Source organism: Lutjanus erythropterus, chromosome 21 (assembly GCF_056507025.1).
Source record: "Lutjanus erythropterus isolate fLutEry1 chromosome 21, fLutEry1.hap2, whole genome shotgun sequence".
In the NCBI taxonomy this organism is placed as follows: Eukaryota; Metazoa; Chordata; class Actinopteri; order Lutjaniformes; family Lutjanidae; genus Lutjanus; species Lutjanus erythropterus.
Window position 1 is genome coordinate 11,733,961 of NC_139337.1, and position 15,184 is coordinate 11,749,144.

The 15,184-nt window shown below is 40.3% G+C and overlaps 1 protein-coding gene across 2 annotated transcripts in view; it reads right to left on the bottom strand.

Annotated features, from left to right (window-relative positions):
* mmp16a (matrix metallopeptidase 16a (membrane-inserted)) overlaps positions 1-15,184 on the bottom strand; it is a 93,739-nt gene that overhangs the window by 9,520 nt on the left and 69,035 nt on the right. For both annotated transcript variants that reach the window (XM_084710336.1, XM_084710335.1), the window contains 2 exons: positions 7,487-7,625; positions 549-699 (listed from right to left, as the gene is read on the bottom strand). In XM_084710336.1, the coding sequence (XP_084566462.1) occupies positions 549-699; positions 7,487-7,625 (290 nt within the window). The remainder of the gene's footprint in view (positions 1-548; positions 700-7,486; positions 7,626-15,184) is intronic.

A 15,184-nucleotide genomic window follows, 5' to 3' on the forward strand; every position in this document is an offset into this window, starting at 1 on the left:
ATAAAACAGACACCAAAACTATCGCTGCAGATTGGGAGCCGACCACGGAGCCCTGCGATGCAGCACGCTCTATGTGAACAACCCATCTGATTAACAGTGCTTCAAGGTGCTTCCAGACCCGGTGTGTCTACAGTTAAGTTTTCTGTGTGACACAGCATACGTTTGCATCTGTGCTTTAAAAGACAGTAGGATTTAATGTCATCTAGCAGTGCCTGCAGATTACAAACACCTCGTGTCACAGTGGCCATGGAACTAAAGAAAAATGCAAAAGGCTGTAATTTTTCATTTTTAGGTAACAAAAACACAACATTTATTATTTGCAGGTGATTATACACTAGTCAGTCAACACCAGTAAATCGTACACACTGGACCTTTAATTGGGACCTGACTTGGAACTGCAACTCCTACAGGTTTGGTTGTAAGACTGTTTTTTTTTTTGTTTTTTTTTGGTTGTGGTTTCAAGGGACTTAGAGCCAAATTATTTAAGTTTTTTTTTACAGCTTCTTCAAGCTTCCTCTGTTTGTAAAAACAAACACTGTTGTGCCCACCTGTCCCCTTTGAAGAAGTAGGTCTTGGCCACGTCCTCCCACCACACAGCGGTCTCGATGCTCTGGGAGGGCATGCCGCTGCCGAACTGGGCGATGTCCTTGGGGTATCCAGACTGCAACACCGTGTCCTTAAACACCCAGAACTGCTTCCCTGCACATCAAGAAAGAGAGGGAAAAATAAATTAGAGGCAGAAGGACAAGTAACAGCTGGGATTACCCTCCAGGAGCAACACACAATGAAGGGCAGATTTACAAAGACAGATACGAGCCTTGTAACAAATGGCAGGCAATAACCTGTTGCCTTGTATTACTGTGTTTGATGTTGATGTTTCCCTCATTTAAAATAGGACGCAGACATGGTGACAAGTTCTCCTTGCCCTTGCTTAGAGGTACTCTGGGAACTTTTCAGTGCTGGCAAACTGAGCCGGTAACTGCTCAGCTGAGATAAAAAAGAAACACCAACGACCCTTGTGGGAAAACTGGCGTCCAAAGAGTCACATTAAAACATTTTTTTTTTTCAAGTTTCCAAGCCTCAAGGAGCTGAGAAAATTACCTGAACATTAGGGTATATTTAAGGAGGACTTTGATAATGTTGTTGAAAATTTACCACCATGTAAAATGTTCTATTTTCTCGAACATATTAGCTTTTGTGAGTTTTCCCTCGTGTCCTTTTAAACCCTCCTTCCTGTGGAGTAATTAGGTGAAACAGCACGTTTTTGACACAGTGTGACCCCAGGAAGTGCTTTTCTTCGTCACTAGTGGAGGTGGAGGGTGTACCAGGAGGAAGTGGGAGGTGGGTGGGTTGAGGAGCAGTGTGTTACAAGAGAAAGAAAAGACAGAGGTGGAATGACGAAGGCAGAGGACAAACAAAGGATATCAAACATTCTGGCATGCCACTTTTATGTCACAGTTTTAATTTTATCTTATCACACCCCCTTTTTTAAGAAAAAATCACTTGCTTAATAATTAGAACAAGTCCTAAGGCTGCCAACGTTCAATATTCCATGCACAGTCACAAAGACTATGAGTATGATCATATCTCAGCAACAGAAATACTTTTCTGCGCAGTCTTTCAATATTCTCAGGACTGACAAAAATAAATGCGTCTCTTTTTGGGATCTAAGCCCCTCAGGTGGAGAAGTTTTGTTGGGGTAAAGATGGAAACAAGCAAGAGAAAACATGAAAAGGCTGACAAGGAGGAAAAGAGAACAAGGTGGGTGTGTGGGTGTATGTCTGACTTTTGAAGATGGAGGAAATTAACAGGATAAATATACATTATACTATGTGTCTGTGTAACCAACTTATTAAAGTTAAAATCAGATTTAATGTTCCATTTTTCTCTACTTAAAAGGATCGTTTGGACTATCTGAGTGGGGCTGTATCAGATACTTATCTATAGTCAGTGTATTACAGTACCTGCCAATCAGCAAACCCCTAGTTTGAAGAAGCGGAGAGGAGTACCAGCATGGAAGCTAAGCAATGAACTGCTGTGGACAGACAAAATATATTTTAGCCACCTAAAAAAAGTCCCACCGACTTCCGACGCCATGTTGGGGGCAGCAGCTTAAAACTGAGCTCCGTCGGTCTAATTGTTAATTTCCTAACAAAACTATTTAAAAATCTGCAAACTTGCACAAACTTGCCATGGCAACTTCTCTGAGAGGCCAAGGCTCGAAACAGGAACACACAAAGGACAAAACGAAAATTTGAAGCAGCTAACTCTAATGCAGACTCCGAGTGGTGCGGCAGATGCTAGCACATGCAACCCTGAGTCCAAAATATTAGCTGAACTGGAGAAGGAAAGAAAATCTAGATGGTCACAAGCAGACTGACAAAACTAGAATCTTCCATGCAAGAACTCAAAGGCGAAATGACTAAACTTTAAAAAAAAGTCCCACCTATAAAATTTTATATCAGTTTAAGTGTATGTTATATTGAGAATAATTTCAATGCCTTGTTATCAGACAGCCTTTTCCAACAAGAAACTGAACATTGCACACTCTCACTAAACCAAACTCAGTAATTTTACCTTTCAGAACACGAGAGGTGCTGGTCTACCACTACCAATCTGTTGGTTTGTTTGTGTTATTGTGGAACTTTAGTAAATCCAGACCAACCCCTTAAAATACCAACAACACACACAAACTAACCAACCCAGGCAGCAGTAGAATTGCAACCCCCCTGTTCTGTGAGGTAAAGTTACTGTTTTTGCCAAAGGCAAAAAAGGAGCTTTGGAGGTGGCTTTTATTGTGGTGTCTTCTCATTGGAAAAATATTGTCTGATGGCAAAGTTAAGTAGTTAAAATATTCTAAACGTACACTTAAAACTGATGTTTTTGCAGGGTCTTTTTATAGGTCATTTTAGGCCGTTAAAGCTGTCCACGTTGCTTAGCTCCTGTGGTGGTTCTCCTCTCTGCTTCGCCAAACTGAGGACGTGCCAGCTGTTATCTACTGTAGTTAATGCACTAACTATCAAGAAGTACGCCATACAACCCCACTTCAAATAATCCTAAATATGCCTTTGATGTTGTATTTTTCTATACTTAAATGGTAGATAAACCTCAGCACAGGCTGGCTGGAACTGGATTCAAACTCCCTCCAGGAACATGATGAACAGTTCCAAGTTCAGCTTTAAGATGACCTGCACACTTTTCTTGAACAAATACAGGAAATGGTTGTGAAATAAAGCAGACACGATCCCAGCAACATTTGCACTCCTTCTCTTGCTTCAGAAAGGCCATGTATCTGACATGTAACCCCAAAGAAGTATTCACACTGTACAGCTGAAGTGAAGGAGGGAGATTTATAGATGGAGAGGAGGAGGAAAGAACAGTAGGACAAAGTGCTGCCTGAATGTGAGTGGGAATGTAGTGGCCTCTTTTTGGAAAGGAAATTCCTGTCATTTCACCTCTTTCTCTTACAGTGCTCCTCTCATTCTGGGTCACACTTCCTCTGGCCCCAACACACACATGCACGCACACACACCACACCCTGACATTAATAGATACTCCCATTCCCCAAAAAAATAACTTCAACTTGATTCACAAAAAACAAAAAAAAAAAAAAAAAAACACATCCTTTTTTATTCTATCCAACATAAAACGGGATTCTCCTGTCTTTTTTTCTTTTTCTTTTTTTAAATAGAATTGGAGTCGACTGGCATAGCCTTCCACATAAAAGTCTGGCTTCATCTTCAGAGCTGTGAGGGCTGCTTTGATGTAGTGGCGGCTCCGGCATCTGCTGCAGTGTAACGACTAATCCCCTGCTTGCCCTCAACACTGTATGAAGAGTGTTATATAGGATGAAGATTTGTTCCAAAAGGAGATCCCCCCCCACTCTACACGGGCCACACACAAACACGTACTGTACTACCAAATTAACCACACGCCTCTGTTTATTATACACACATATGCACACAGTTCTCACTGTTACACTGAGGTAAAATTGCTAGAATTTTTCTGTGATTTTGTGTATGACCTACATTTTTGTTCCTGATTGCAAGTTGTTTAACACTAAACAAATGGGCTGAAAACCACCAAATGTAAAGAATGTGTGTAGAAATTTGTAGTATAGAACCAATCACAATGTTTGTTTAGAATAACTTAGGGGGAGAAAACCCCCGTGTCATGTACATACAATTCAATGGCAGCAACATGTTAAATGTTTTCTTCTTTCATGTTGTTACTTCCAAGTGTTTGGATCTCATTCATCTTACTTGCATGTTTTGCTTTCATACTGCATTGATAACAACATTTTCTGTGTGTGTGTTATGTTGGAGATATGATTTACCTGTTGGACCACAGGCTAAAGAAAATGACAGCTTGAGTTTGAGTAGCAGCTGGTCACACTGGTGGTGAGATGTTGCTGTTGGGATGCTAACACCATATTTAACGATATAACTTTAAATGTTACAGTTATGGGTTAAAAAAATCACAACAAAAATAGACAAGATGTCACAGTGATTCGGCCTATGCATTCTGGTATATTGTTGTAAAATCACCACGTAATAAGGGTTCTTAACATACTGTGACCTTTACCAAACTCACCCTGTCAAAATTTGAATTTATCGAGATGCTTAAATGGTGGTAATAGGACTCTAACAGCAGTAATAGTCACCTCCTCAAAAGTTATAGCCTTTACAAAACCACAAACAAAAGAGCAAAATTAATAATGGAAAGGAAGGAAATAATTAAACATTGTGTTCATCTGCTCTAACGGAAGCTGCAAATGTTAGTGCATCTAGCTGATTGGCGTACTACTTACAGTTTTAACCTAGTTTGCAAAGCTAGAGAGTGGTATCATTAGCTTGCTTCTTTATATTGGATTATAGGTTATAGTACGTTACCTGTACATATAAAAAGTAAAGTAATTGGAACATCCACCTTGTGGGTGCCCGCTTGCTAGTATACCAGCATTTGTGTTAGCATTAACAGTAACATTAGCAGCTCTGTCCTGATCTTTATTAAGTTTTGGGAAGCTGACACTTTAACAACTCTAGCCAAACTTGTGTTGACAGTGTTTCATTTACATAACCAGTGACATGCCTGTCTTTTGTAAAAGCAATTTAGAAAAAATAAAGCAGAGAGCAGATGTAGCCATTAATAAAGTCAACTGCAGACTTGGTGTTCAACCAACTAACACTCGCTAACTACAGCTGATAACACTGCTAGCATCGCTTGTCAGTTCAGCCAACAATATTCACAGTCTTGAGGTACAAATGAGATGCCTGCTTTTGTTTACCTCTGTGTGCAGTGAAAACCCCACTGTTTCAAAAATGATTTAATCAATAGTATTATAATTTTGAGTGGTAAATCTGCCACAGTTATCAAAATGTGTCATAGCCAAAATGAAAAGCTTGACAGATGGACCAGCAGTAACTAAGGGGGTGGAAGATATGAGCGGGACATTTTACAGCAGAAAAATAAACTTGCCACAGCTCTTTGGAAGTCAAATTATTTAGGGACGACAATGTTTCAAACTTACCTCAAACACATGAGTGCACTAAAAGTTCTAGTTCAATCTCATGATGTACACGCCAACACTGATATATCTCCAATAAGCTCATATTGGCAGACATTTTGGCCCGGTTGATTTATTGGTCTGGCTGTTATCTAAAATAACACGCTCTCAGACATGTCTGCAGGAGGTAAATGAAGCAAGGAGCTCTGCCCGTCCTCTGACACAAAAAGCACCAATCAAGCTCTGATTGGATGCTGCCACCCAGGAGGAAAATGTATATTGACATATAGATCTTGCAGCATGCGTGGGGTGCCTTTGGTGCAGCCCTGACAAAATTTAATGTGATGAATTGAATTTGAATATATAATGCGAGCTCTTATCTTGTGATTTAGGCTAATCAAATTGTTAGGTTTTTACATAATACATCTTTTAAGTTTAATTCTTGAAAATCTGTCTGCGTGCTGTCATTGAGCCGTGAATGGTGATTCTATACAGACATTGTACAGACATTGAGCCTGATTAGCTGACAATAAGCTTGATTCTACTGTTGCATATAATTCTCACACATTGAATGGACAGCATATTCTTGACTCGCATGTCCAGTGTCTCAGAAGAATGGAAAAAGGAAGTACTGACTCAAAATTGGCACAAAGCTACACTGTAAGAATGAGGAACACATGCTGAATCTATCTCTAATGTATACCAGTGGTGTCTGCTTACTGACCTGCTCTGTGTAGCCATTACAGCACTAAGCTAATCAGTGTCTCAGCCATGACTTCAGTGCAAACTAGACTGTAAAGCCTCCATCTGTGCTTTTTATTTTAGAAGAATTTGTCAGACAAGGCGCTGTTAGGGAATATTCAAAACGGCTGGTTAGACACAGACCTAGAGTGCTACATTTTGTTTTCTGACCGACTTTCTTCCTAATTTTCTCTTCCAAATGGGGACAGACAGAATAAGGCCTTCTGGGAAATCAGCTGTGCATGTTCAAATGAAAAATGGCATTCTGTTTGTATGAATTTTCTAAATCTGTGTGCAATCCCGTTGCTACCCAGCCCTGGAAAGAAAGCAGGGTGGAAGGATATAGCACCGAAATCAAATTTCCAGGTCTTGTGGTGCATATGGGACCAGCGGTCCGCATTTCCAGGAATTGTTTGGTGTTGAAAATAGAAATGAGTGAAGATTTGTAGTTTTTTATCTCAGCAGACTTTCACTGCTTACTTATGTCTCCTTTCATCAACACCTTCTGTCTCTGCTGGTCTCCTTCTTTGGAGTGTTTGCAAAGAGGAACTTACAGGACTGTTTTGTTTGCTTGCTGTTTCTTTTGAGTGGCTTTTCAGCTTTACACGTAATTAGCTTTAAATCTCAGTGTTTTGGGGCTAGATCTGAATATGACACAAATCGCTTTAGAAAGGTAAAAAAAAAAAAAAAAAAAATCAAAAGCCCAGATCATCAAACACCGACAGCAAGCATTGAAGCTCTCTGTCACAAGGCTGTGACAGAGATTCCCAAGAGTTACGCATAATAATCTACAGTTGAAGATTTAAACTGAAACGTATTACCACCAGCATCGCTAAACTTAACACCAGTATTATTAAAAGTCATGAATGCTGGATTATGGTGGATTTCACAACCAAGTGAGCAAAACATTGCTTTAATCTTCCACAGATTTACATTGAACTCACACACACAGATAAGATCAAGGCAGTTCTTGGAGTGAGCACAGTAACATACAGCAGTTTTTAAAGATAAAAACCATCTGTTTGTTTCTAGGAAACATGCGCTGAATAACAAAAAGACATGTGCATACAGTTTAAACAAAAAAAAAAAACGACATGACAGCCATGTACACAGAATATATCTAGGATGAGTAACACACAAGATAGATGACATGTGAAGCAAATGTAAACCAGGACGGTTTCAGACACAATATTTGGGCCGACTGAAGATGAATCAAGGGGAGCAGCAGTGTGAGCTTACCTTTGAAGAAGACAAACTTGCCCTCGCTGTTTTCGTAGACGGCATCTATCTTAGGCGGCAGGCCCCTCCAGAAAACACTGATGAGCATGGGGTATCCTGGCATTACCGAGTTATCTCTCACTCGCCAAAACCAGTGGTCCTGAAGGAGACACATGGAAGGACATTATTAGGAAACAAAGAAAAGCATGATTAAGGTCAGACAGTACTTAAGGGCATTCTATTGATTTTGCACATGTAGTTCAGATTTCTCCTCACAAGGAGTACTAGCCAATGTAGGGTTTCAAAAAAGTGGACATTAAGGAGGCAAGAAATTCAACCAAAAAATGGGAAATGTAAGATCCTGTTTTGACCAAGCTGCATCCTACAGGGCTGAAAATGAAGCCAACATGCAAGTGCCAGAAACTGGAGTGGCCATGAATGAGTCAACTCCCCTAACAACTGTTACAAAAAAGATGTTGGTTTCTATAGCTATCTCCCACAGGGAGGTGAATTTTTACATAACTCACCCATTTAAATTATATTAAGGCTTAAAGTTATGCATTATTAAGGGCCTTGCTGCTGCGAGTGACATGTGTGTGTCGTCACAGATGGCAGCTAGGTAGCTGCTTCATTCGGCCGCCTCAGCCGCACTGTCACTTCACCTTTTTGCCTATTTTGAAGTACATGAGTTAGGCCAGTCAGGCACTGCCAAGATAGTGACAGTCAGAGCCACCACACTAAGCTTCACAGTGGCTCTTCAGAAGCCTATGGGTGGGTGACATCACAGAGACTATGTCTAAGTTTCATCCAATCTGTGGTCTTGACTCATAACAGGGAATAAAAGTTTGGATATTTTGGCCTCAGTTGCTTCAATTTTGATTATTGTTGTTTTAATGCATCTCTTGTGAGTTCTTTAACTTCATAAAAGTGCAATCCCAAACCGCTGGAGCAGCCCTTTCACTTCTGCTTAAAGGGCTACTTAATCTTCAGCCCTGATGTCTTTTCTCTTGTAAAACCAAAATATTTATTGACAATCATCTTTGGGTCCTTCTGTAGGGGTTTTCAAGTGCAGCATACTCTTCCAACTATGACTGTGGTTCTCAACTTGTGTAATAGAAGTTTTTTTCTTTTTTTTTTTACTACAACAACAAAGGTTGACTGGTAGTTTTGGCAAATGAATGTCTGGTTACCTTCCCCACCCTTGATAAAGAGCATTGCAGTCATTTATCCAAGCTTTTGTGTTTCAGATGGTTACAATTCTAGTGTATGGTGTGTGTTAAGACATGTAGACGTGATTAATTTTGATGTGGAAAATCAGGGAATGACAAAGTCAGAAAACAGGCATTAGTTTGCATAAACCATCTGTTTCAGTTTCATGACACCAAACAACAAACTGTCCTGAACCAGGAAAACATATTGTCACTGGAAAGACTTAGAAAATAGGTAGGATGATAGGCTACAATAGCCTTACTTTCTTTGTCACCTAAAGCCTTACTTGTGATTATACTGCAGGATGTTATGTCATATATATCTTAAAAATGCCCCTTATTATCAATTGTTAATATACTACTTTTCACTAAGTCTTCTAAGTCTTTCCTGTGACAAGATTATCCTGCCCTTGAGAGCACCGGACAGCCATGCAGTTCCTTGTGAGTTGGTTTAAGTGCGTTTAACCTTTTTCTTCACCAGGACTGGCAGCAAATAACATCTGATAACAGCGAATTCAGGACAGGACCTTGCTTTCCTGCTCTTACAAACAAAGCCTGCCGGTGATGCTGAACTCCGGCTGCTGTTTTGATAGCCCTGATGCCTTTATGATCCACATATACTTTCTCAGGTTGCCTGGAAAGCCCATGAGGCCGTCGCTACACACGCAGAACTTGAGGAACATACTGGGAAAACCATCAAGTAACGGGGGCAAAGTGATAGCCAGGAGCTTTATGAGAAGCCAAGAGTCTCTGATTTCCTTCGGGTGGTGGGGGGAAACGTGAGCGCGGCCAAGTGGAAGGTGTATCTTTTTGATGTTGGATGAAACTTGATGACAGAGGGAGGCCGGGGGGAGACCCAGCTGTGAAAGCCATTAGGAGTCAGTGAGATGTCCCACCCTTTGGCAATGAACGGCCAATTGCGTCTCCCGAACGCGTCGGACGCTTAGGCCAAAAAGCCTGACCTCATACCGAGGGACGCAGAGATGGAGGGAGAGGAGACAACACATCATCACACCCTGCCTCATTCACAGTGAAAGCTAAATAAACAGCCCATTTATCAAACACTCTCTCCGCTGCTCTCCTTCTCTCTCTCTGTCTAATCCAATTGTTTCTCTGGGACTCTCCTCACTCCCTGGACTCTTCCTCCTCTTTCTTTTCATTTCCCCTTGTCTCTCATTCCAATTCCTCCGCTCTTCCTCTCCCTCTCGCTCTGCTCTATACCTACTGCCTCCATAGATTTCAATTGTTCAGCATTTTCTTCTGTATGCAGCCCGGCCCAGTAATTGAAAACAGATCAAACTGTGAAATCCAACCCATTTGAATCCTTTTGACTTTATAAAAGAGAAAATGTTCTGTCTCCCGCCCTGCCGTCCCACTCCCACTCTGAAAATAAAGCTCAGGCGAGCAGACTTCACTTGTAGAAGATTTCAGACGGCACTTTGCAATTACAGGAAGGTCTAGAATAATCACAACAAGTTTAGTCTTAGCAGAAGTTGGAAATATTATACCTCAAATCGTTCATGTTTTCCGCTTTGAGAGAAAGGGCAGTTCAGGGTTTGTCACGCATACTGTCTCATGGCGCATGATAATGCATGCAGAGCAATAAGGTTGAATTATGCTCTGTATAGGAATATGAATTCTGGACTGCTCGACAGTATTAACAAACTGTCCCTGCCGATGAGTTTTTGTCAGTGGAAAGGGGAAAGTTTGTGAAGCGGAACGCAAACTGCAGATATTACCCTGAGAGATGTGTGAGCTCAAAGTTAAAACTGTACAACACAACACTGCATCAGGAGGTTACTCGCCTGCTGAGCTGACAAACAACTTTCAGCTTTGGAACAGATAAATGATGGTAACTGCTTTGCATTTAAATAATACTTCAATGAACAGGTATTTGTAGACAGATCAAGTGTGAAAGATAAATCGCAAAACCTGAAGGCCATAATGACCATGGAAGTATTACTGAATGGGCCTAAACCCTGGGTCAGAGCCTCTGTTTGAAGCGACTATTAACATTTCTTGTTGGAAAGCTAATCAAGTGACAGAAAGAGACTTAAAATGACTAAAAAGAGACGTAAACAGTCATAAAGAGAAGCAAAATTACTACAAAGCAAAGTAAAGTGACCACTGGGATATAAAACAACTACAAAAAGACAAAAAATATGCAAACAACTCTAAAGAGGACTAAAACAACTACAAAGAAACATAAAACAACTAAAGATAAACAAGTAACAACAACATGACAAAACTCTTCAAACTTCAACTACCAGGGGAAATAAAACAACACAAATACATAAAATGATACAAAACAACTATAAAGACACAAAAACAACTCCAAAGATGCTAAAAAAACAACAAAGTAACAAAAATTAACTACAAAAAGACATGAAACAACTACTGAAAGACACAAAAAGACTTCCGACATCCAAGTCAACCCTGGGTGAGCATCTGCAGCTGCCACGTGTGTTTGTGTTGAGTGAAGAGGTGAGAATATGACAGACAGCGGTGTTAGGATGGCAGTGTTGCTGACCTCTCACTCGCTTAATGTGACGCACACACTCGCTTGGCTTCACTGAGAGCAGAATGCAGGTGTAAATAATTCAGAGGGGATGAGGATTAGGCTTGAAGCCCGAGATCCGCAGTGTTTATCAGGATTTCTTGGCAAAATCGACTCTATTTCACAGAAGAAAATAACTGCAGAAGACCGGCTTTTTTAGCATGTGTGCAGTTGTGTATTTGTGTGTTTTCTCATGTGTTGAAAGCTACCTCATAGGCTGGAACAAAACTTCTCCAAATCACATTAATGCAGTCACTACAGCAATAAGCACTGGTTCAACTTTCTTAACCTGCAGCTGTTTCTTTTCATTACTGCTCATTCTAATATGGCAGCTTTAGTTTGTACGTGTGGCAAAATTTCCTAATCCAATAAATGTCAGCAAAGCAGAGTGTAATATTCAGGCAGTTGAATTACACATATAAGCGTGCAGAGGGGTGTTCAACAGGTGAAACATCAAGCGCAGAAGACAGTGTTACGACAAAACATCCTAAATAAAGCTTTTGTACCTCACATCACTAAAACAACTGGATAAACTGTCAGCCAAGATGGCTGTGGTTCAGCTTAAATGCCCATGCTGCTATCACAATTTTTGGTTCATCTGTATGTTTTAACATTTAAAATAAACATATATTCAAATTAATATAAAAAATACAATAGAAACAAAAACTTGCTACCATTTTTAGATGAATTATCTAGAAATCTGTGGTTCAAAACAAGCATAGTTTATGGCCAAGAATGTGGGTTTCTTGAGAATATAAATCTTGTATTCCCGAGAGGTAATAATTGCAAAGCCACAAAAACAATAACATTTATCTCTAATGAAGATTCACAGCAGATGACAGCTGTGTCCACCACAGAGGAGATAAGCCCCGTGTGCCTTAAGTATCCTCTGCGGCTCCCTTATTTTACACTCTGAGGGGAAAGCACGTGCCTAGACTTAGAAAAATAGTCCGCCCATATGGGAAATACTTGCAGAGAGTTAGAGGCTAAGATCAATATCACTCTCACGTCATTACAGTAAGCGTGAAGCTAGGGCCAAGAGATGGCTAACATAACAACCAGAAGCATGGAAGCTAACCTAGTTTTAACATTTCTGTGAGTGCACAAATTAAACAAATGATATATAAGCTGCTAATTAGTACAATTTAGAGGTTTTAGTAGGTGGATTTAGTTAATTTTGGACAGAGCTAGGCTTGCTGTTTCCCCATCCACCCAATCTTTATGCTAAGCTAACTGTCTCTTGTGTAGGGTGTTCAAGTATCTTAAAGCATCTGGAAAAGACACAGCAAAATGTTTGGACTGATTTTTTTAGTTGTGTGACAAAACTTGAATTGATGGCACTTAAAAAAACCTTTCTTTTTAAAATATCATCGTCTGAGTCTACTCAGACTTCCTGTCATTCCAGGACTCTCCAATTCTTTCCTTCCAGTAACGCAAAAGAGAAAGACACTGACATGAGTGGACAGCTCACTGCCCACTTGGCCACTGTGTTCTCATTAATGGATGTCGGAATCAAAGCATGTCTCAAACATCAGCGGCCAAGTGGCCAATCCTGAACAGCGAGGCACCCTCCGGCGTCCCAGAATCCCCTGCTCTAAATCTATCCACATCAAGGAAGGAAGGACTCTCAGTGAACTTAGGGGTAGCTGAAGAGGAGGAGGAAGGAGGAGGGACACAGGGGGGGTGACAGTTTCCTCTATTATAGAATGTCTCAGGATGAGCTGGGCAATAAACTGATACGGGAAGTGTATTTTTTTTTCTGTTATACCTGACTGTAGGCAGTGCAAATGGCTCTGGCTGTGACTATGCAGTAGTGTGAGGCCATAATCTTTGGAGCAGGCGAACCATGCATCATAATTAGGCACTAATAAATGAGAGCAGTAAACTCAATAAAATGACCATGAAGCGTTCAAGCATTGATCCAAACAATGGATACAACCATTGCTTTCCAAAATGTGTATTCTTTTAAGCTTTCACATAAAGGTTGTAGCGAACAGTGGACCTTTAAATGTCTTTAACTGGCCTTAAATGTCTGTAAAGTTTATGGAGGCCAATGGAAAAAATATTAAGGCTTCTGGAGAAGTAGTTTTAGGGAATATTTGGCCTAAAACCCTAAATCCCTGTTTGGATTTTCAGACTCTACAAACTGACAACAGAGCAGCGAGCCATGAGCTCAAATCCAGACTTCTAAACGTCTGCTGGATGGTGTCTTAAACTATATGTCCATGTTTTACTACACTCTGACTCTGATGGGAAATGAGTAGACTCTTGGAAACTTGCTGTCTGGTCATTGTCTGACAGTATATGCGATGAGGTCACAGTTCAGTACATTTTTGGTACAGCAGCAAGGTAAAAATACGGAGAAAAGCCCTGTTCATGTATACATACATGCATATACAGTATATGTCCAATGGGATACCATATGGTTTGAGGGTTCATAGAAAGTTGAACCTGTACTGGCTGCATTCATAAAAATGGTAGCTGTGTAATTCTAGTGAGGCATTTACTGGCGACACTGGATCTACATGGTCATACACTTTTATGCACAGTGAACCCTGAGCGACCCTCTCTCACCGTTCTGAGAGAAAAATGATCGACCGTAAAACTACCACCTTAACAAGCATGACTCCTAACCTGCCTTTGTAGATTAACGTGCCTTGAATAAATCAGGCAATTCTCAGCTCTGTTGGGAACAATACAGAGCTATACACTCAAAAATCAATATGTTTTGTGCATTTTACCTTATTACACCTACTGTACATGTGCAATAGAAAACAGATCCTTCAGCTGTGAAAACACATCTGGTGTTCTTGTCATTCGTCTTCTTGATTATAATCAAAGAAGGCTGAAAGACGACTACTATAACTGCGTCATTCAGGCTTACTTATTGAAGTTCAATCCAAAATTTGAAAGTTATAACAACTTAAGTATTAACCTTTTACCTCCTTTATTGTTGACTGCAACATTATCACTGAAGTTAAAGAGGTCACAAGGATTATTACTCAGCCTGTAAAAGAAACAGTTGTATAATGTCTCCTGTGGCTCGTAAAGCGGCTTTCTTGAGTTTGAAAAAATAACCCTGATGATGTCATCAGGTTAAAATTTGGCTTTAAACTTAAAATGTTTTTTAACAGAAAGCGTGCGTAACAAATTGGAGGTGTGGTGTTTGAGAGAAGTGGACATTTAAGAGACTGGGGGGTCTAATTAAGGTGGAAACAGAGAAACACTTAAAAAGCACATAAAAAAAACTTGCTGGCATCCTGTATATTGCAAATATCCATGTGAATTGAGGAAAAAAATATTTGATTTACATGTAAATGGCTGTGGATACAATCTACAAATCTGTGGACTTCAGTGTGCTTTCAAAGGCAGGACACAAGCAAGCAGGAATAATCATATACAGAGTTTTGACAGACTTAGTCCTCAGAGATGTGGCATGAATGAAGGCTCTTCTGTAACTGTACAAATGCAACTGACTATGATATTCTTGGAAGCAACATGTTTCACTCATTTGAAGTGTGTTAAAGTGCTGACAATGTGGCTCTTTGGTTGTTTCGCAAAAGCCTGATATGGGTCATAATTTTTGTAAGAGAAAACAAAAGCACATAATGAATCACTTTCACCCAAAGTGTAATAAGTTTCAACAGTATTAATGCAGCCTCACTGCTCCCAGTGTATTTCACCAGATAAACTCTCGTAAAGTCTTCCCTCTAAAGCCCCCAACTCTACATTGCTGGACCACCTGTGGACCTCGGGGGCTGTGAGACCGCTGAGATCTCTGCTATAATGACTTGGCATTGACTTGACTCAGCTCTTCCAAAACAATCAAGTGGGGACGGTGAGTATAGCCAAGCCGCGCAGGCTGAATGGACCTACAGCATGAAGTAACCAAGCGGACAATCATTCGAATAATCATTAGAAAAAAGAAGGAACCACCCTTATAAATGACAGTAA